Source organism: Gadus morhua, chromosome 2, assembly GCF_902167405.1.
Source record: "Gadus morhua chromosome 2, gadMor3.0, whole genome shotgun sequence".
Classification (NCBI taxonomy): domain Eukaryota; kingdom Metazoa; phylum Chordata; class Actinopteri; order Gadiformes; family Gadidae; genus Gadus; species Gadus morhua.
This window is the reverse complement of record NC_044049.1, coordinates 14,001,836-14,025,381: the sequence shown is the minus strand read 5'-3', so window position 1 is coordinate 14,025,381 and position 23,546 is coordinate 14,001,836. Positions and strand designations below refer to the sequence as shown.

At 44.1% G+C, this 23,546-nt stretch overlaps 1 protein-coding gene across 1 annotated transcript; it reads left to right on the top strand.

Annotated features, from left to right (window-relative positions):
* Positions 1–447: 447 nt before the first annotated feature.
* On the top strand, positions 448–16,470 carry cacng4b (calcium channel, voltage-dependent, gamma subunit 4b). The gene is made up of 4 exons (XM_030350407.1): positions 448–1,550; positions 7,519–7,602; positions 10,244–10,384; positions 13,650–16,470. Exons 1-4 carry the CDS (start codon positions 1,328–1,330, stop codon positions 14,192–14,194), a joined length of 993 nt encoding a protein of 330 aa, XP_030206267.1. The 5' UTR covers positions 448–1,327; the 3' UTR covers positions 14,195–16,470.
* The last annotated feature ends 7,076 nt before the right edge of the window (positions 16,471–23,546 follow it).

Genomic DNA, 23,546 nt, shown 5'->3' with positions numbered 1-23,546 from the left:
ACACGCACACGCACACGCACACGCATACAAACACGCACACGGTGGATACACCTGAAAATCGACAAATAGGCCTGAATTAGTCACAGCGCAGTTGTCTCTTACGCATCTTCTATATTGTATCCGAATGAGCCGCTATTTCATCCCTCAGCTTATAAACTTTCTTGTGCTTCATTGTTTCTCCGGACACCAGGACAATATCTATTGATAGCCTACTTAAATGATAGTGATTACATTACAAAAAAGTGGTAGGACTAGGTCTACATGGTGATGGAGGTGGTGGTGGTGGTGGTGGTGGTTGGGGGAAGGGGGGCTACATTGGACTCCAGTGAGTGATGGGTGAAGGTGAAATTGTGTGCCTTGACCAACAATCATATCCCGAGTTCCGGCTCCCACCAAGACTGCCTCGGCTGCTTATAGCCTATAGCCTAAGGGTACAGATTATAATAACGGAAGCTGTAGGTCTACATTCGGCTAGTGGCTGACTATTGGTTCAATGGATTTGACATATTTAGCATATAGCCTAAGTTCCGCACACTCAGTAAACATCTTATTGCTTTTTGGGATTTTTGAAGGTGCCGCGTTTTGAGTGGGGATCCGTTTGAGCTGGGGGAGGTCTCTGCAGGGAGGATAACTCATCTCGTCGTCCGACTGCAGTCAATAGTGGAGGAAATATCGAAATAATGCTAGAATGATCGGTTTTATTTTGTTACTATTACAATGTGTTTAAGTTTCTAATGGGCACAAGAAGTGACGGAATGCATAAATATAAAGCACATGTGCATTGATGACAGGCGTTTATGGTGAGCTTTTTGGATTTTTATCCCTGCAACCTGTCGGAGCGGTGAGGGTGGGGTCTGATGTTGGAGTCATGACGCAGGGGTTATCGGGTACATTATTCCTCTCTATGGCAACAAAGTGAACTGATCATATAGAAATCGTGTGGGTCAAAAAGGAGTACATACAAAAAATTATGCAATTCTTGGATTTAGTGCCATCCGGCGCGCGCGTGTCAAAGCTTAGGGCTACACACATGGCATCTGGTGGACCGTGGATGTTGGCAGCAGCAGTTGCCACTAGTTGACATGTCACCCGCGTGTGAGCATCAAGTGAGCTTTTCAAGAGAGAGACACAGACAAAGAGGTGGACACTGAGAGAGGGAGAGATAAAAAAGGGGAGAGTGAGGAGAGAGAGTATCACCAATCTTCACTTTCCAGCGTTGCCGAAACAAACTAAATCTCCTACGCCTTGAAGCACTCCAATGTGCGCGCATCGTTGGAAACGTCTGTTGACTTTATTATCCTTGTTATTAATATTAGTATGAGGCGCAATGGCTTGGTTTGACCGCGGGGTTCAAACGCTGCTGGCCACCGCCGGGGCTTTCGCCGCGTTCAGCCTCATGACCATCGCCATAGGGACAGACTACTGGCTGTATTCGCGCGCGTACATCTGTAACGCCACCAATGCCTCTACGGACGACGCCCCATCGCAGCCCAAAACTAAGAAAGGCGACCTGACCCACTCGGGGCTGTGGAGAATCTGTTGTATTGAGGGTAAGAGGTAACACTTTGAACTCTTTGTCGTACAGAATTCCCTTCGGAAAAGCTGAACACTGAATATTATGCTTTTCAGTTTGTCAGTGCTTTTTCAATAAATACAATAAAACTTACTTTAAACAGTTTTACCCAGTTAAGGCAAGGTTTAACTTGGAGTGTAGGCTTTGATGTTCTATGTGTGTGAATAGTGTGTAAATAAAGTGGTCAATTATTTTTCAGAACGGAAAAAAGTGAATGGAGAATGATTCATTATTAAGAATATTATATAACAAGAACAAAAAAATCATCGGTCGAATTGACTCGTGTTAAAAGTAGAAAGATACAAAAGCGATTTATGTGCGAAATGTTGGCATCCTGCAAGTGATGATAGGCCTAGTTATTTCTATTTTGTTTAGCCTACTTGAAAGCTACGTTTGAATACCTTAAACATATAAAAGTCGGCCGCATACAAGGCCCACGCGGCAGAAAGCATCGCCAACCAATCCATGGCACGTTCCTGTCTCATTCAAGAGGAGCAGGCTCATTCCCGGCTGCAACATGCACAGTCCTTACCCATATCTTCGTTGTATGGGATGCTGTTGCTTGGCAACATATTTGACATCGCTATGGAAACATGCCCAGTGTTAGAAAAAATATGTCTCCCGAGGTTAAGTCATTTCCGAGCGCAACAAGTTATTAGAGACAGGGAGGAGAATACCCCTCGGAAACGTCTGAATCCAGTTTTTATTTTGTTCAGTGTTTTGGGTGGTGAGATGGCAATGACTTCTTGGTTCATAGGAACACGGTGATTCATTGACCGGGTTAGTTGCGCTTTCGCTTTCTATCGGAAATCGACCATTATAGGCCTATCGACTGTTTGTTCAACCCCAGACGATCTAGATCTAGATCCGGCGCTCCACGCATTATCAGCTCTCTTCCTGTAAGAGCTGGGCACTGTCCACATGCCGAGGTGTTTTTGAATTTTCGGCCTTCAACTTCTCACTATTTCATCTACTTGTCACAGAGCAATGTTCACTAATCTTAATACTTTATCCAACTGCATTAAAAACGGCCCAAATGGTTTAAATGACACCAGAAGCCTCATGTTTACACGGATATAGAAAAAAAAAGATTTGTTGGGGTATGACCCCAGACAATTTTTTTCCCATAGTCATAGTTTTTCCCATAGTTTTGTTCTTTTTGTACTAATTGACCTAGTAATTCCATGCTTTGTCTCTGGTTTGGGAGGAAGAAAAAAAGGTACAATCCATTCATATTGAACATAATGGGCTCGTTGCCATGGGAACTCACAAGTATAGCGCTGGAGACGGGAGGTAATGACGACACTGTTTTATTGATGATGGTGGCTGCATGCAGAAGACAGTGTGGTAGCAGCCGCTACAACCAGGGCCGTGCAGAGACCTTTTGAGGGGCAGGGGCTCTGATTCAGAAAAGGGCACATGGTACAAGATTAGCTAACAATATACGTATGTCATCTTTATTTTAAATAATGAATTACCAATGCGAGATATAAGCAAAGTCAAAGTGTTACCTGTAGTAAGTAGCAGCCATTGCAATGGCTACTATTGCAATAGGCCTACTTGCCATGGCAAGTAGGCCTACTATAGCAATCAGATAAGAAAATATATTTTTATTGATTTGTGCTGATTTCTTTCCTGAACCATTCCATAGTAAAGTCTATGCCACCAGTCTGGGGGGTGTAATTTGTAGACGGTCCCAAAAACTGACGGCAACCGGAACATAGATTTAAAGAGTAATTCCGGCGAAAATGTAACAGGGTCTTTGTTTTGGGATATATGCCCATCAAATACGCCCTCCAGGGACTTTTTTCATTGAAAATCGAATATAAAGGATGCCTGGCGCAATGTTATTCCGTGTTATGGTTAGGGGCACCGCAAAAGCTGCATGTTTTAACCACTTATATTGCTTAAAATAGCACCAAACCTCTGCAGTAGCATGATTAGGGTCCCTACACATAAAACGAAGCATCAACAACTTAGTTAGCGAACCAGAGTTTATTAAAAACGACTAATGTCGTTATGATTTTTGTCGATAGGGTGTTCTAAACTGTCCTCAACATACTACACCCATAATGTAGTGAAATTCTGTTGATGAATCTGATTGCTGGGTAAGTCAAAACCACATAGGCCTATACGGCGAATATCAGACCTGTTGCTAACTTTTACCCGCTACAAAACAAGATAAATGTTAGTTAATTTTTGGAAACGGACGTCTCTTAAAACAACAACAATATGATGCGCATCCTGCAGGCAGGCAAATGTGAAAGGTCACGTTGATAGCCTATGACGTCACCTACCAGCAGCGCGGGTAGACGAGGCTACCAAATTTTTTCTATATTATTCCTTTTCGAAAATTTGTATTCTCGATAATTGATTCACACGTTAAATTTTAAATGTTCATGTGTAATTTTAAGAAGCATTGATCATTTAAATTGCCACTCAAAAGGACACTTTGGACATCCAGAGGAAAAGGGGCAGGTGCTCAGGCACCAATAGCCCCCCCTCTGCACATGCCTGGCTACAACAATTGGCGAAGCAGAGCGAAAGAACAATCGAAATGTCCCATTTTAAAATGCAAATAACTCTCTCCCACAGCACTTGTTTTTTGTTTGAGTTCAAAATCAGGCGAGGCCATGTTTGATTAACCCCTGCTATGACACAAACTTAATTAACTTTCATTCCAACAGCACATAAACTCCTCGATGGCTTTTGTATTTGTGTGTGTGTGTGTGTGTCTCTGGTTGTTTGTGTTCGACAAAAAGCTCAAACGACAATGATCCATGGATTTTCTCGTCTCTGTATCCACATCTCTGTTGTGGTAAACTCCCCTGAGACTGCATCATGTTTAATGAAGGATAACTATTACTACTATTTTTCATCCAAAGCGACTTATAGTGTAGCATAGCACTATTGACCTCGGACCTGATCTGGATGTGGTGGTGGTACAAGGGGGTGTGTGGGGAGGCGACGAGTACACATATGGTTGTATTGAATGCAGATATTTCTCAAAGTAGATAGTTAGTTAATAGGTAATCTTTCAGTCTAATTTTAAAGTGCTTCCATTCATAAAATCGTCACACTTCATACATTTATATCAGATTTCCAAGCTCTTTCAGACGGGGAGAAATCTTTTAAGAGGAGGAATCCAAGGGGGGTAGGTGTGAATTGTGCAGCGGGTGGGGACATACAGTATGTCTATATAACTAGGATCACACCCCCTGTAAGAAAGCAAAGGAACGATTTTGCTTCTCCTGATCTGGAGTATTCTACAGAGATGGCCCTCTTATTGGCTTAGCTGGGTTGACTCACAGTATCTCAGCCTCCCTGCCCCAAAGCACCGATCCTCTGAAGCCTGCTTCAGCATGTGCGTGGTTGTGTGAGTGTGTGTGAGTGTGTGTGTGCGTGTGTGTGTGTGTGTGTGTGTGTGTGTGTGTGTGTGTGTGTGTGTGTGTGTGTGTGTGTGTGTGTGTGTGTTTGTGTGTGAAGGGGGGGGGGGGGGGTGTTTGTGTGTGTGTGTGTGTGTGTGTGTATTTTAGAGCAAGATCATTAACTAGTGCATGAGGGTTTTTTATGGAAAGATTGAATATGTTGTGCTGGTTAGGTTAGGTATTAAAATACAATAAAGATGTCAAAGGCATCCTTGGATATAATCTATTCAAATGAGCATGTCAGCGGCTGACTATTGGTTGCCATGGAGAGCTAAAGGGGTGGAGGATTGGGGATTCGGGGGGGATGCTATTTACAGCGGAGGTTTTGATGCTGCTTTCAGCTGAGACCGAGACTTAATAGGTCTGTTACAGCTGCGTTCTGTTTACCTCCCTGTCACACCCTATTCAGTGTGTGCCTCCAACATCGATGATCGATGTATAGGTGGCGCCTTTAATTGATCACTGAGTTTTTATCATGTGACTTAAGCAGACAAATTGCTTTGAGAGGAAAACCGGGCTTTCTATAAGATACCAAGCGATATGGCTTTCCTGTCCGTGTAAGGCTAAGTTAGAAATCGCCTGTTGATTTGTCTCCACCAGTTACCAGGAAGTCCTTTCAGTTTTCCGTTACCATAGTAACTGCCCTAGAAACAGTAATATATGTCCACAAGGTGCTCCGATTACTTCATTCATTTGTAATTGATTCACTAATGTGCAATTACCATATTCAATTCAAGATATGTTAATCCAAGTGGTTGTTATTCAGATGTTTGTGGGTCCCCTCACTATTGCTGTGCAATAATAACAACGTAATTCAGTTCATGGGGACACCTGACACCTTGCACCTTTAAATCTTATAGTTATTTGTATCCTTCTACCTTGTGGACGTCCAAATCCTCGTGTTTGCCTCTTTCTTGCACGCATAATGCTGTGCTTGGATATTTAAGTAAACATTTCTGCCACTTCCCCTCTCCCAAAATCACTGCATCTGTTATATTCAGACTTCATACACAGAAGGCCCCTAGCAAAGGTTGTGTCAAAGGGGCCGTGATCCCCCAGGGCACCCTGGGAAATGGAGATCACAAGTTTTTTGTTCGGTTGATTGGGATATGGTTGTAGTTCCCCTATTAAGATGCAACAAGTTGAATGTGGCAGTAGGACTGTTCAGAGACTCAAAGAGAAGTGAGGTTTTTATAGGTTGAGACGAGGGCAGGCTTAAAGGACCTCCAAGAGAGAGAGAAAGGCTCACAGGAGGTTTTACGAGGTAGGATTTATATTGAATGTGGAACTCAGATTGGTCGTGACGTGCAGTCATACATGCATAAGGACATAAGTACAAATAGAGAAAATATATTCAGAAATATCCCGGTTGTTAGCCCTAGCTCTGGACAAATGTCAATGTCAAGTGTCAAAAACATTAGATCAGTGTGCTTTGTGCTTGTGTGTGTGGGTAATTGTTTTTAATGTCTGTCAAACAATCACATACGCTTATTGTCCCTATGAACAACCCTGCTCCGCCAGGCGTAACTCAAAAGGAAGAGGGGTACTACCCCCACCTCCCTCTTAATGCCATGGTATTATTGAAACCACACAATTACGGATAAAGAATTATCCCAGCTCACACATATCAATGTCCACATCTCTATTGGTCTTTTGCCCTCCCTTCCTCTCGGCTTTCTCTCCTTTCCTCTCTTGTCTCTCCTCCTTTCCTTTCCTTTCATCTCTCCCTTTTCACACCTTCTCGTCTCGCACATTGCCACTCCTGGGTATATGAGCTGCTGCCCTTTACCTGATTGTTTCCTTCCTCTTGACAGACACACACGCACGCACGCACGCACGCACGCACGCACGCACGCACGCACGCACGCACACACACACACACACACACACACACACACACACACACACACACACACAGGCTGACCTTTGGTCCATGTTTAGTTAAGCCTTCCGAATAGAGGGGAAGCATTTGTGGAGATATAACGGCTCAAAAAACAGTGTCCTCTCCTTTCTGTTCCTAACTACCGACATTTGTCCAGAAAGAAATTAGACAATGATATTGTTTTGGTTGGAGTAGCCTTGCTTATTGGCTCTTATTTCTCTTTGGAAATGTCGGCCATGAAAGAATTTCTTGTTAACACTTGTTAAAAATGTAAGAATCATAAGAAAATTTGATTCCAACAAGGACGTTTTAGCGTCTTCATCTTTGGATGTTGGGTGTATTTCCTTTCAGGATTTGAGATGCAGCTTTCCACTCCTTATGCTCCATTATCTGAGACAGGAGCAGGGCAGGGTTGCACTGCCTGGGACAGTAGCTTTAACAGTAGCTCTACCTCCTGCACTTTCACTTTCACTTCAGCCTGTGGGCTCAAGCCAGCTCAAATCAACTGGAATTCTAATTTATCTCATCAAAATTTCTGTCCCAGGACATGAAAGTAATTAGAATGTTTGTCAGTAATATAACAGTTTCTAGTGATGTTTGTTGTTCATCTAGTCATTGATGCATGTGCCATGCAGGTATCAACCAAGGCAGCTGTAACAGGATCAACCATTTCCCCGATGACAACGACTATGACACGGACAGCTCTGAGTACCTCCTGCGTAAGTTCTGCCTCTGATTGCATTGACTATTAATATCTGAATAATAACTTATTATTTTTTACCAATCTCCGATGTTTATTGATTTCCTTCTTTTACAAGACATGTTTATGTAGAAGTATTGGTAGAACAATAATAAGGTTGATTCAAAAGCAATTTACAAGCTTTGAGTTAACGATGACCTATGCATTAACAAAACATTAACATTAATTTGTAGACGATTAATAAGTATATATCAAAGGTTGTATCAACGATGTTGGGTGACATCACTTCTGTTGGTATTTGAACAGAAGTCAGAGCCAGCTCGCCCCTCCCATCCGTGTTTCATGCATCCAGTAAAAACGATCATGAACACAGCGCAAAACCCCACAACACCCGCTCCTTGTCGGTGATTGGTTGGAATACTGATCTATCCATCTTACATCAGGGTGGACACTCAAATTTAGAGGGATGTCGCTAGAGGGTCAATTATGACATGGCTTGTAATTATTAATCAACATCATCCCTGGTGGTAGAATAGGGGCCCTTTCACGTAGCTCATTCATCATCTACAAATGTATCTTAATGTTTGGTTACTTATTAGTTAAGCATTCTCTAAAGGCTAATAAATTACGTGTGACTAAACGTTATTATAGAGTGCTACGGAAATATTTTGTTTTATTCATTTTAATTAATTAATTAATTAATTTGACAGGGACAGAGCATATAAAAAATAATATCTATAAAAATATGATGCAAAACTGCTCATTGACATCCAAATCCCTAGGCAGGTAACAAAAACATAAGAACAGAACCTCAACATACAGCCAACAAAGCAGATGTAAGTCAAACAAACAGGTATAGACACATCATAAATGTTACAAAAGCATTAAACAAATAACATTTTATGGTGTTGGTCGAATAGGATAGATAGAACATATTCCGGCTATATTTTAAATGAAACACAATGCAAAAGCCAATATCTCACCACAACCCCACATGCACACAAGCATAATACACTACCCCAGGTTCCCCTCATTAGCCAATATTTCATCCACATAACATTGCTCAACAAAACTTGTTATTTTTTCCATTTTTAGGGTAGACGACATTTCATGAAGCCAATGGACAATGTTCGGCCTGCTCACTTTTTCCCCGGCAAGAGCTAACAAGCGCATTGCTTGCAACCAACACATAAGTGTATATACATAACTTGGTTCTTTAGATGGGGACTGATCCGCCCAGATTAAATACTTTGGGATGGGAAGTAAAATGTACTTAAATAAATAAATATCCAATGTAATACCTCCTACCAAAAATCCCCCAAATCACCTTCCATCACACTAAGGTTCCCTTTAGTGATTGCACTTGTACCATTAAACATGTTTAACCTGGCAAGTATGACATATGTTTGCATCCACCAATTGTAGTGAAATTGTTTCAGCTGGGTATTCCCAGGATGTGTCTGAGCCTTAGTACAGATGCTACTCCTTTTATATAATATGTCCTTTTCAATATTATCCTTTGTGCACAGAGGATTCTGTTGAAAAGTATTCTGGCGTGTTGTATAGAATTGACATTCTGTCCTCCTGACCATTACAATGGGTTGAGATGTTTTCGTCCAAAGAGGAGAGAGGGGGATCTGTTTTGGTCATGGCACCCATAAGGAAGCTCCTTAACTGTGACTAAATAAAAAAAAAAACAGGGAATATCAAATTACGTAAAAAATACATTCTTTATATAAGTCCCATACTTTCCTTAAACCTATGCTGGCCCTTGATTGGAAACCTGGATCACACAAAATGTTGACAGTATCCAAAACAAATTGATTATTATTAATTCCTTTATATCAGTTGAATAAATGGGTAATAGGTATTCTGGATACAAATGAGAATCTGAGTAAAATTGTTGAATAGCATTTTGGAGACAGGCTGCACAGTAGCATCAAATTACTTAATTGGCTTGTATTGCTTACTTGTATTATCCTCACCTTTCTTGACCCCTCCTTTCTATTTGCTTAATTTACTTTGTTTCATTTAATTTATTTTTTGGTTCCTTCTCACCCTTCCTTTCCTCTTTTCTCCTTTACTTGTATTTTCTCCTATCCTTTCCTCTCTATCATATAATTTTCTCATTTCCTTTCCTCCTTTCTTTTCCTCTCTATCATACAATTTTCTCCTTTCTTTTCCTCCCATCCTTTCTTCCTTATCCTTTTATTTTTTCCTATAATTTCCTCTTTCCTTCCCTTTTCCCGACCCTTTCACTTCTACTTTCCATAATTACCCTTTTATTTTCTTTCCCTTCCTTGCTTTTTACTTACCTTTTCTCCTTTCCTGTCCTTTTTGCCTATCCTAGGAAAGTCATCTAATCCTTAGTAGAAGGAGGACACTAACCATGTATCTATTAAATGACAGTGTTTTCCACTGTCCCCAACAGTGTCGCCAAATGTTAGACATGAATTATTTAGTGTGTAGGCAAATCCATAAAAGGCCCCCTACATAGCAGTCAACCTTACCTCATAGTCACAGAAAGCCCTGGTTCTTCATTTTCCTTGCTTCAATCCTTCCATCCTTGTTATCTCTGATGCCTTCCTAAATGCAAAGAATTCCTAAATGCATTCTTCAATCTTTTCTAATCGAACAGTGCCTTCATGTAATGTTTCCAGGCATCGTGCGGGCCTCCAGTGTGTTCCCCATCCTCAGCAATGTCCTGCTGATGTTTGGGGGGCTCTGTGTCGGGATGGGCCACGTCTACAGCAAGCGCAACAACATCCTCCTCAGCGCAGGCATCCTGTTCGTTGCTGCAGGTAACCGCCGGGGGCTCTGGGAATGTTCTCCTACTGTGGTTCTAGAGGTTGTAGCGGTCTAGAGATGTTCTCACTGCTACGCCGATTATGATCGGCAGTGTTGCAATGGATGTGTTAACAGGCATGGTGGTATTTCATTTATCACATGAGATACAGTTCTGCATTAAATCAACCCATTTAATGCAACCAGGCGTTGTGGCTGTGTAGGCATTGTTGCATTAATTGCAATGTTTCAATGCAGTACTGCATCTTATTGGGTCAATTTTGTCAACCCGTTACCCGTCAGTGATTTAGCGCCCACTTGAAATCATCAATGGGCAGAATTGTGTCCAAATCTCAGTCCAAGTCAATCCAAATTCACCCCTTGGCCCTAGCCCTTAGCCCTACCCCTCGCTTTTCCGCATTCACGCGTTGGGTAAAACTGTCCCAATAGTCATTTCAGGGAGGGGTAGGGCTAAGGGCAAAGGCTAACTTGCTCTTGAAAGTAAGATCTTTGAGAAGCACATGCAAGGATTGTGAGAAATATCCCACAATGCCTTGCGAGAAAATAGAAAATCAAGAAAAATCCTAAGCAAGATGGTGGCGAAACATGCGACAGGATCGAACACCACAAATGTAAGTGTAAAAAAATTAATGTAAAAAACTATGCTGACCATTGCATTAGCATTATGCCGTTTCAATGTAGCATAGACATTTTCTAACAAGCATAATCACAAAATCACTAGTTTCATCGCTCTAGTTAGCGAACTAACTAGCTAGTGAACTTAACGTCATTGATGATAGATTATGACAGTACTGGGCATATTTAGGTTAGGTTAGGTTATATCCCTGACCCATTTACCCCCTTTGTTGGCATGTCGATGGATGGCGGAAAAACTTGTAAGTTCTTGTATCTGGTATCTGAACAATGTTACAATGATATCCATACGTTCCATGTTCTAGGGAGTCCAGGTTTGAAGATTCGATATAATCACTTGGCAAACAATGTAATAGTTATTGTTTTAAAAATGCTATGTAGCCTGGATGGTTGATCAATGTGATGTAGTTCTTGACAAACCAGTGTCTTATTTAATTTATATTGGTAGAAATATATAATGATACACATATTGATATAAAGATATGGATAGATAGATCCCCTCCAGCTCAGGCACCTCTTCTGCATTAGTAGCCCCAAGCCCCCCAACCCCTAGGAGGGAAGAAAGATGGATGGTTTAAAACCGACCGTTTTGGGCCCCTTTGAAAAAGTTATCGAAAAATATGATTGTGTGATTGTTAAAGCCTTTTCGTAATGTGTAATATTAGTTATATTATATCACTGATATATTTTTTTTAATTGATGGCACACTACCTCAAGTTCTTTGTTTGTTCTGGTTTTATTTATTATCTTTTGGTACAATGTTTGATGCAAGATAAAGGGCAATATTGCCGTTTCTAAAAGGTTGTGAGCATGAATCAGAATCTTATATAATCATACCACGTTTTTCATGGCGGTAATAATTTAATGACATTCAAACCAAACCAAATTCCAGAGAAAAGTGTAGTATAAAAAGATTTATTCTGAATTTAAACTGTAAAAAAAGGACACACATCATTGAGACCAGCAAGAAGCAGCCTCTGCAGACCATGCATGGCTCTTCTGCTGAGGTGGAAGCCCTGCTCCAAAGTTCAAGCACAAACGCAGGATGGGAAACTTTACACTTAACTTGCATTACTATGGAATGGTCTGGAAAATAAAATAAAATCACATAATTTAGTCTGAATTGGAAGGACTTTAACTAGTTGAAACTAGTTACATAAAACGCATGTGTATGGTATTCTATCCTATCAGACCTGAACACAGATTAAAACACAAATTAAAGTAAACTGTTTATTTGACACTGTGGGCCCTATCTTGCATCCGGCGCAGTCACTGGCGCATGTGTCGTTGCTAGTTTGCAACTGGCGCAGAGCTTTCTTTTCCCTCCAGCGCCAAGCGTCGGTAAATTAGGGAATGATCTTGCGCCCCAAGGGGCGGTTCGGCGAAAGGAGTGAGTGTTAAAAAGAATGAATGAATGCGGGCGTGCGTGTGTGCGTCCATCTGTTTAAACACACGCAAACTAAACACTTAACGCATAATACAGTCCATGGCAATGTATATTAACGGGGGGACCCATGCATATTAGGTCGATAACGATAATGCATACAATACTGATAAGAAACAATGTTTATAATGAATTGCGTACATCATTAAATAGAACCACAGTTACCGCATATCATGTGTTATATCTAAGTTTTCTTTGCCGAAATTACTCAGTATTTTTTGAAGTTGTGGAAGAAAACCTTATTCCATGTGTGAATTAGGCCATATTATTTGGCCATAAACTGGGCCATTTGTAGTTTGAAATTCATGTGCATCTGACTCATCGGAGACTGCAGACGCGCTTTCAAAATATCAACTCGTCAGATTCAAATGTGCTCGTGGCTCCTAAAGGGGATGGGAGCTGGCACTCTCATTGGTTTGTTGCACATTACGCCCAAACCACAACTACGGGTATTTAGGCTACTTCAGACCAACCCTTTTTAGATTTGCGCCAGGCGCAAGAGTAATTTTTTGCGCCGGCGACATCGCCATAGAACCGCCCACAAAGCTACTTGTCTATAACAAAGGGGTTGATCCAACAACATTAATGTTAGTCATACTAGCATGTTGTGTAGCTAGGCTAACTACAACAAAAACTTTTTGCAGTATATTCATGTATGTATACACATGTATACACATACACATCTTGGACGTCCTACATTGTTGCTCTTTGTTTAATGTGTCTCGTTCTTCTTTTCATTGGATTATTAGCAGGCTGAACGGGCTGCTATGAGGTCAAAATGCTTATGCAGCTGCCGCGACTGTCGCCATCTGGCTTAAACCCGCCCTACCATAAGGGTACTATCGATGGTGGAAACGTGAGCCGTAACCAAGCTGCCTAACCGCACTTAAATTACCGGACCTAATCGTCCTGGGCCTAACCGCACTGCCCAGTGGAAGCGGGCCATTTGCTTCTTGGTTGCTTAGGGTATGATTAAACAGCCCTTTACAAATAGTGCTCAACTTCATTGGTTTAGAAGTAGATGTCTCATAGTTGCTTTGCAACAGTCAAGAGGCTGCTGCGAACTGTTATTTTTCTAGAATTAAACAAAAAGGCCATGCAGTGTGCCTCGCATTTTGCAGCCTGCATAAGTCTTCGCTGTGAATGGGCACTTGATGTCTCTTAATATGATCTTCCCCTTCAAGGTCTGAGCAACATCATCGGCATCATCGTTTACATATCCAGCAATGCCGGTGACCCCAACGACAGGCGGGATGATGACCGCAAGTATACATACTCCTACGGCTGGTCCTTCTACTTTGGCGCGCTGTCCTTCATCGCGGCCGAGGCAGTGGCCGTGCTCGCCATCAACATCTATATCGAGAAGAACAAGGAGGTGCGCTGGCGAGCACGCCGCGACTTCATCCGCTTTCTCTCCTCTTCCTCACCATACTCACGAATGCCCAGCTCCCACTTCCGCCGGCGTACATCACGCTCCAGCTCTCGCTCCACAGAGGCGTCGCGAGAGAACTCGCCAGGCACCAACGCCCGCAAGGGGGGCATGGTGCCGTCTCCCAGCAGGCCACTGGGCGAGCTGTCCATGTACACTTTGGCCAGGGATAGTGTTGCCGAGAGCCCCTACAGCCCAGAGCATGATGTCGCAGCCACCGCTGCTGAATTCCTGCAGGTGCATAACTGTTTCCCCAATGACCTCAAGGACGGGGGCAACCGCAGGACCACACCGGTGTGAAGCACAGGGTCTCGTCCCGTGGTCTCGTCCCGGGGTCTCGTCCCGGAATCTCGCCTATGGGTCTCATCTCGGGATCTCGTTCTGTACTCGGGTTCCGAAGCGATACTGGGGTTACAAAGGGGTTCTCGGTAACAATTGGGTACTGGGGTTTCCGGAAACTCAGAGGACAGGTAAAAGAAATGGAGTCCACAAAAGAAAACCATCGGAGACCATTCCATACTTTGAGTTACTTCAGGGTCCAAAGAGAGCAGCAGGTGTGTGGAAAGATATCTGTGTAACCATCAGTTGTAAATTGAGCTGTTGTCTCTTGTATTGGCCTTTGTTATCGTTGTTCCTCTTCTATTAAGACTGCTTTTAGAGGCTTGTCGCTGCAGGGTTGAGGTGCGGTTATCTGTGTCTTAGCCAGCGTCGTGTTTGAGATCATTGGATTGTGATCACACTCCTTTCAAAGAGGGCATTGGTTACAAACATTGCTGTTTATTCTAGAATTATTCTTGTTTATGTGATTCTTAAAAAAAAGATTCAACATTTTTAGTGAGATCTGAATGTGCCGTATTCTACCAGTGTTTTACTAAACAAGGTGCTAGGTTATCTATAACAGTGTCTTTGTGTGTGCTCTGTTTCTATCAAGTGTGGACCTCTCAACTTAATTTCTGTGTTGTGGGTTATTATACCGAGGCGGTTTCCTCTTCATCAACATAGTCATTTATTCGAGTCCCTACATGGCGGATTAACCAAAATATACAGTTATAATTATATAAACTCTTGAGTGTAATTCAGTGTTTTTGGTATAATCTGAGATCAATCAATATTGATTGATTCTTTCAGAGTTGGTGGAGGGGTGGGTAGTTTGGTGGTCCATGTTTGCAATGTGTTGAAAGTGGAGAATCTCTACCACTGAGACCAGATGTGCATGTAGGGACAGGTATAGAATTACAGCATTTTAGTAGGTCTGTTACCGATGGAGATTAAACACACCATCACCCCCGCTTTACTTTTGTCATACGTGCCCATAAAGGACACAGCATAATCTGTGTGTTAGCAAGTCTGGAGTTTGAAAGAGTTAGCATTCTCAAAAGACTGCGATGAGAGAGGTTCTGCTGGCTTTGAATCCCCCAGTAGCCTGAGAAAGATCAGAGCTTCTGGGCCAACATGATAAAAAATTAATGTTTGTGTGTCCTAACAAAAAGGAGTGTTTAAGGTAGAAAAGAAAAGATATCCCTTTGCGTTTGGATTTGCCCTTTGGATGTTAGTTGAGTGAAAAATAAAAAAAGTGTTCTTGTTGTGATGTTACAAGTTTCTATTGGTTATTTTATTAGTTAATAGTTAATTATGTGCCCACTCATAGCAAATCCAATATTTTTGCTCTTGTGGCCAATAGATAAAAGGTTATTTCGTCTGCTTGTTACCGCCATGTACCCATAAGAAGAAGAAACACAGCAACATATGCATATATCTTCAGACTTAAAATCATAAATTTTTTCCTCTTCATTTTGTTAAACAATTTTAAATGCACATTTGTGGCAGAAAGACTTATTTTTTGGTTTTCCTACTGTTTCAAATAAGCTCAATTAGGGAAAGGAAACTTTCTAAATTACATTTTAAATATATCATACATATATGAATATCCAGGAGACCTAAGAAAAAATGTATCCTAGGTAAACTTTATTATTTTATATGCCATGCATGCAGATACAATTCAAACAAACGTAATGCTGTTCTGAACAATATCACCTGATCATAACTTCATAACATGCACTCATAATCACCATTTCATATTCAGTTAAATAATCGTCTTAGCATTAAAATTAATGCATTCTGTTAAAGTGATGAACTGTTAATATTAAGGAAAAATTACTTACATTCTAACTAATTGCGCCTTATATTAAGAATTATTCTAAAGATAAATATTTTTATTGACAAAGATAATGGTTAACTGGACCACAGAAAGTAGTTGAATGTAAAACCGTAAAGATGGTGATTATGGTAGCAATGCAGACCACCACTACCTGCAAAATAATGCATATCAAAAGTTATTTTCTTCCCTAATTGTCTTCAAAATATCATGGCTTTACTTGATAAGTGAAGTCCACATATGCCTGTATATGATTGTTTTTTGAAAACTAAATTATGGGATTTTGTTTATAATGTGCTTTGGTTATAACCTTTTACTTTTTTATGGTGTTTACCTTTTGTATTCTTGTAAGATTGCTCACAGTAGGCTAGTACGTTTGGTTTGCATGCATAACATGTTTTTACTATAAATAAAATATTAAAACTGGTATGCATAATTTTCAATTTACACGATTGCATTTAAACATTTCACGTGAATTATGTATCAAAAGAAAGAAAGAAAGAAAGAAAGAAATGAAAGAAACAACAAAGAAATAAAGAAAGGTAAAAGTAGTTAATTCCTCATTCATCGAACAAATGATGTTACACGGTCAATTACGTAACCATGACATTAATGTCAATGGATGGATTTTGCGGTTTCTATTGAAAAGTCGTAAAATACCTTGACTATGGTCACCCTAATTTAATTACACCACACGAGATTGAATCAATGCCATCTCACAATGAGCTATGAGCTCACTTATTCCCACCATCTCTACATCAAACTAATAAATTGTTCAGAAAGATCTTACTCAGAAAGATCTTACTAAGCTGTTGTTATCTGTCCTCTAAACAGGAAGTAATGTAGCATTCTTTCTTTCTCCTCCTGAATACAATCGATCCGTGGTTAATGTTAAGTCAATAGTAGCTTTCCAGTGGACCACAGATAGCAAATGTTGTTCTTTCCAAAATTCACTCTTGGCCGATCAGCATGGCACAGCGGACTCGGCCTGTGCATGCACATATTGAGCATGAGAACAGAGCATGTAGATCGGGGTCTCAAACTCGCGGCCCGGGGGCCAATTGAGGCCCGCGGGATGAAATATTGTGGCCCCCTACTTGACATCAAAGTTTAGTCCGCCAACACATATGCCCGCATCCTGTTCATGGATTTCAGCTCTGCATTCAACACAATAAACCCGGCCAAACTATTCAATACATTACTGGACATGAACATCGACCCATGCATCTGTCACTGGATTCACAGCTTTCTCTGGAACAGGCAACAAAAGGTGAAGATCAAAAATACCACATCCTCCCCTCTCTTCCTCAGTACAGGCACACCCCAAGGCTGTGTTCTCTCACCCTGGCTATTCTCCCTTTTCACATCCCACCACAGCTCTGTCAACCTGTACAAGTACGCGGACGACTCAACCATCATAGGACTCATCACCAACAACTAAGAAACAGAATAACGTGCACAGATCAACCAAGCAGTGACCTGGTGTACAGACCATGATCTCACACTCAACTCATCAAAAACAACGGAACTCATCATCGACCCAAGACGCCAACCATCCCCCAAAACTCCTGTGCTCATTAAAGGTGAATCCATCTCTATCACTGACACATTCAAACTCCTTGGAACCCACATCAGCAATAACCTCAAATGGAAAATAAACGCAGACCACATCTACAAAAAAGAACAGCCAAGACTTTTCCATCTCCGTTAGCTCAAGAAGTTCAGGGTAAGGTCCCATCTTCTGCTCCACTTCTATACAGCCATCGTAGAAAGCATCCTCAGCTTCTCCATCACAATCTGGTTCGGCAGACTCACTCTCCCGTTGTTGTCAAACGCACATTTTTGCTGAGACGCTTGCCACGCTTTTTTATCACTTGTGATAGGACCAGATGTCCCGGTTTTACCGGGACATTCCCAATTTTGAGTTACGTGTCCTGAGTCCCGACAAAAGCAAAAGGACGCTAAAATGTCCCGGTTTCCACCAAACACTATGAAATGTCCCCTGTTGTCAGCGATTACATAGCCAACGTGATCTAATTATATCCCGATCATTAACTTAGATTGGGTCAGTTGTACTAAATTTTTTTGTGGAATACTTGATGTGGCCCAGCCTGACCCAGACTCTACTCCAGCGGCCCCCAGGTAAATTGAGTTTGAGACCCCTGATAGATGAATGGGTTCAATGGGACTGCTGAGGAAGGGGTGGTTCAGTTCATCTCAGAAGCGGAGATTTCCTTCCAAAGGGGATAATGTCGTTGGAAAACCCACGGTCTAAAACTCTAACAATTTACGAGAGGTCGAGAAGGAATAGGGTTGGATGATCAAGGCTTTATTGTCACCGCAGAGCGTAACAAAATCACCTGAGTTGGTTTCCAAAGAACTGGCTCTTTCGGCCCGGGATCTCTGAGATAACTACAGCTCTGTGATTTCCTAGACCAATCACAGAGCTTCTGAAATCTATGGGCCCTCCCCCGTCCCCATTTATATTTATCTTTTACTTCCCACGTGGATACATACATTCCAGCATTAGATACAAAGAGTTAAATATTAAACATTAGTCATATGAAGTTTATGTATTATGCATTACAGTTATATGAAGTGAGGTCTTTGATTAAAAACCATTCATCGCCTTGTTTATTAACCTGATCTTAATTCACCATGACTTACCAAATGTGTTTAAGAGATGAGCCCTGTGAAAGAAATATTAATTTAAAGGAACATTTCACCGGTGGAGGCTTGAATATGTATTGAAATTTGGTCCTATATGCAGTCGAATAATAAAATAAAATTCTAATTTGGTGCCGTCTTGACCGAGAAAAGGCAGAAAGTGACTTTTTGGCGCTTGTGGATTGAAGACAGCAACTCCCACCATGCACCACGATGCACAGCTTCGCTAGCCACTCCCGCTGATCTAGATCTCCGCCTATCGGACACCTCGCTGTTCCATCTACCAAGCTGATACCGCAAGACTGCTTGAAAATCATTTCACACAACATTTCTAGTGAAGAGTATTAGTTGATGAAAACGATCCGATTTCGTTTTATGTGGTTCAGGGATATCTCCGTAAAGACGGAGTCATTTCGAAACAGCATCGAGCTGTATAAACGCTGTAGTAAATATTCAAGGTGCTGGTTCTCCACAGAAAAAGTGGAGCGCATCCAGCCTGCGCGCTGTATACAAACATTCAGTCACGAGGAGATTCAACCTTTTAAATTGAGCAGAAATACTTTTTAATGTACAGTTAGTAATTATATTTATCAAGGGGCTTTATTTAAAGCTACAAAAAGAATACAAATAAAATAATAAATAAAAAATTCAACGCAACTCTGACGTCCCCCAGCTGGTGGGGGGCTGATGCCATCAAGCGTTTCAGACGTCCACACGAATCCTTACACGAAACCGGTTAGGTCCGGATAGATTTGAAACCACCTCCGAGGGTGGTTTCAGAAATGTGCGGTTTCGGGCACCGGATTCGCCGGCTCCGTCTGGACGGTCGGCCGGACGGACAAGACTTATGCGGTTTCACCATGCGGTTTTTGTGTGGACGGGGCCTTAGAAGGCAAACACACGTTCACCAAGACGGGGAGACAGCGCCGGGCGACTTACGCCACTATCTGCCAATGGATCGTGGATGCCTGGGCAGCTGGGCTGATACATCAGTCTCAACTGTGGTCCAAGCTTTCACGAAGGCAGGAATAATCACTGAATTGCCAGGCAACAGCAGCGACACTGACTCGGATAATGACGAGAGGGAGCCGGGCATGTTGGATGCCTTACTCGCCCAAATGTTCAATTCGGACACTGAAGAAGAAGAATTCGAGGGATTCGTGGACGGGGAATGAACTGAAAAAGTGAGCTTTACGTGTTATACGTAACTGAACAATGTTGAGTTATGCACTACATTTGAATTAGCGGTATCAGACTGTGTTTCTTTTACGTGTTTACAACTGAACAAGGCTGGGAGATGTTGTTAATATGCACATTAACGTTTGAACATCGTTACCATGGGATTGAACCGAGTTGTCAGAACGCTTAATAAAGTTTGACTTAATCTGACTGTTTTGTTGACATTCCCTTTAGCACAGCTCCATCTAGTCGGTGCGTATCTTCTATTCTATGCGCCTTATAATCCGGTGCGCCCTATATATGAAAACAGTTCTAAAATAGGCCATTCATTGAAGGTGCGCCTTATAATCCGGTGCGCCTTATAGTGCGGAAAATACGGTAGTCCTCATTTGTATTTCTTTTGAAATGGTGAACTTTTGCATGGTGCCATCTTCTATTTCAGATCCAGTACCCTCCGCCATTGTACTTCAGTTTTATCAACAGCCTCTGTTGGCTTAGCTTCAGACGCTGTGGATGTTAGTTCTATTTCATGTAGGCTACGTCGTCTAGGCTTCGCCTTATGGCTTGTCCCGTGCACGCGCTAATGCGCGCTGAAAATTCAAACTATGCACCTATCAGCGTGGGCACCGCCCACATTTCCCCATGGTATCGTGTCTATATAACGAGGTGTATACCGTCGCTCATCCTCCCTTTTCTTTCAGCACTTGTGCTTATCAGCTAAGAATTGAGACTACTAGAAGACGATGACTTCAAAAGCGGCTCGGGCGAGGCCGCGGACTAACAGCCCTTTTCAGGGCCACCTGAGAGCGCTCCTGGGGCTAGGTCCTTCTCAGGACTCCTATGCGCCTCCTGTCCCGCCTCCCTGGCACCGGGTGACGTGCACGTGGCGTGTTTTCGGTGCCTCGGCGCCGAACACGCCGCGGCTGCTATGGCGCCCTCCGTCTCCTGTGTCGCCTGCCGGGAGCTGCCTGAAGAGGGGATCCTCTCCAGGCATCTCTACTGCTCCCCTGCGGTGGACCTGGCTGACGCCATCGACCTGTTCAGGGCCAGCCCTGACTACGACGATGGCGTCATCGACGCCAACGCCGACGCCGCTTCCATGGACGACGTCTTCGGCGACTCGGCGACGGGTTTATCCCGTTCCCGGGGTTTCAACCGCCACCGCCGTGCAACGCGAGAGACCGCGCCAGATGGCCGATCTCTTCGGGGAGATCATGGGTGAGGCGGCGGCCACCAAAGGGATTCCGATGCCGGCCCGCCTCTCGCCCCCGTATCTGACGATATGCAGGGCGAGTGCTTTCGCACCCTATCTTCTTCCCGACGGGTTACCCAGTGCCTATTGTTCCCGCCTGTGCAGCACTTGTTCACTGCTGCCGGTGGGGACCCTTCGACCCTGAAGGCCCCGGTGAAATCTTACACGGATTTCACCAACGTGGAGGGGTGGGCCGATACTCAGGCGAGGGGGATCCCTCGCCTGGAGCCTCTCTGGCAGCGCTTCTCTGTCCGGGCGCCGGATGGCGCCCTAACGAAAAGCCGCTGCCCCCCGACCGACTCCAGAAGCAGATTGTCGGCCTAACGGACAGGTTGTTCGTTTGTGTCTCTCAATCCGCGGCGGCGGTCAACAACATCGCCATGGTCTCCTTGTCGGCTGACAGGGAGGCCTACGGCCCGGAGGAAGCCGCGAGATGGCTGGCGGTTTCCCGCTTTTCCAACGCCATCCTCCAGCTATGCCAGCCGATAGCCGTTTCGGCCGGCCGGCATATGGCGTGGGCAACCATGATACAGAGGGTCATATGGCTCTCCCACACTGCGGTGCCGGAACGGGAGCGGGCCAGCCTGGTCCAGGGTCCATTAGCGCCGGATGGCCTATTTGGTCCCCGGTTCTCCGAGGTTCTCGCGCACCAGCAGTCTGTCCTTGAGAATCGTTCCCGGGTCGGGGCGATAGAGCAGCGCCACGGACCGGGAAGTTCCGGAAGCTTGCTCCTACTTTTTCCTTCCCCAACAATAAAGAAAAAAGTAAAGACCGTTCGGCCGAACGGCAGTACATGGTACCTAAAGAGCGATATTCCTTAGGACACCTGCGTCCTACGCTTGTGGTGCGTTCCTCCATGTTGCCTCTTTCCCCCCCTTAGCCCGGTGGCTGTAGGGTGGCGGTCGGACGGCGTGTTCACATGGCCTCTGGTTCACCTGCTTCTAAGAAGCGGAGTCCCTTGGAGCCTCGTGGACGGATCAGAGACTCGTTGCATGAGCCCGTGGATACGGCCGCTTGTACTGGTCTCCTGGTTCCCCAAATTATCCCCCCTACCTCCCTTCAACAGTTTGTTGGAGGTGAGGAGACGGGTCCGCGCACTGTGAATACAGCCTGCGGACAGCACATGCGCACAGGTGCGGCGGCCGGACGGCTCGCTCCCTGTTCAGCGGGCACAAGCGCGACGTCTAGATAGCTCGTTGTTTTTACAGCGGCTGGTTCTGGTATGTCTCCTACGCTCGCTGAGCCTCCTCCCTTTCATGTGAACCCCCCCCGTCTTCCTCAGCTGTTGGCTCGCCCTCTCTCCGACCGCTATGCGTGTTGGCAAGAGCGGTGCGTTCTGCCATCGTGGTTGGACACCACGCTGAGATGGGGCCATCCCATACAGTTCAAGCGTCGTCCCCCACCCTTTATGGGGTTGGTGGAGACCACGCTACGGGACCCGGCTGCGAGCCCGGCTCTGGCAGCAGAGGTGGCACGTCTCTTCGTGAAGGGGTCCATCACTGTCGTTCCCCCCCACGAGTCTCACCTAGGGTTTTATACCCACTACTTCCTGGTTTCCAAGAAGTCAGGGGGAAAGAGACCTATTCTGGATCTTTGCGTGTTCAACATATTCATTGCCACGAGGAAGTTCAGAATGCTCACTGTCGGAGCGTTGTTCCGGTGTGTGAGAGAGGGCGATTGGTTCACATCCCTGGATCTCAAGGATGCTTACTTCCACGTCCCTGTTCGGCAGGCGCACAGGAAGTTTCTCCGCTTTGCCTTTATGGGGATGGCGTACGAGTACCAGTGTCTGCCGTTCGGCTACTCCCTGCCTCCGCGCACCTTCTCGAAGTGTGTGGAGACGGCGTTGGAACCGCTCAGGCGTCAGGGAAAGAGGATTCTCTTCTACCTAGAGGACCTGCTTATTCTGAGCAACTCAGAAGAGACCGCAAGAAGGGACACCATGTTGGTGATGAACCATCTCTCCTTCCTGAGTTTTGCCATCAACTGGGAGAAGAGCTCCCCGCTCCCCAGCCGGCAGAAAGTCTACTTGGGGCTTTGCCTAGACTCAGCCACCATGACTGCGATGCTTTCGCCTCCTCGGCGAGACGCCATCCTGTCGGCGCTCTCCAGTTTTCGCGTTCGCAGAAACGTGACCGCACTGTCCACCATGCGCCTGTTAGGGCTGATGGCAGCTGCCCACCCCGTGGTCCCCCTGGGTCTGCTTTTTATGCGCGGTGGTTTGCTCGCCAACGGTTGGACCCCAGTTGACACAAGCTCAGGGTTCTCCTCGTTCCCCGTTCATTGTCGCCAGACCTGGAATATTTTGAAAGACCCTCCGCCCTTCTCAGGGGTTTTCCCCTGGGCAGGGTGGCGTCCTACGTAGTGGTCTTCACGGACGCCTCGTTGACGGGTTGGGG

Coding starts and splice junctions, on each gene's coding strand:
- cacng4b (XM_030350407.1), top strand. CDS start 1,328: ATGGCTTGGTTTGACCGCGGGGTTCAAACGCTGCTGGCCACCGCCGGG. Junction 1,551..7,518: donor GAGAATCTGTTGTATTGAGG/GTAAGAGGTAAC, acceptor TGTGCCATGCAG/GTATCAACCAAGGCAGCTGT. Junction 10,385..13,649: donor CATCCTGTTCGTTGCTGCAG/GTAACCGCCGGG, acceptor TTCCCCTTCAAG/GTCTGAGCAACATCATCGGC.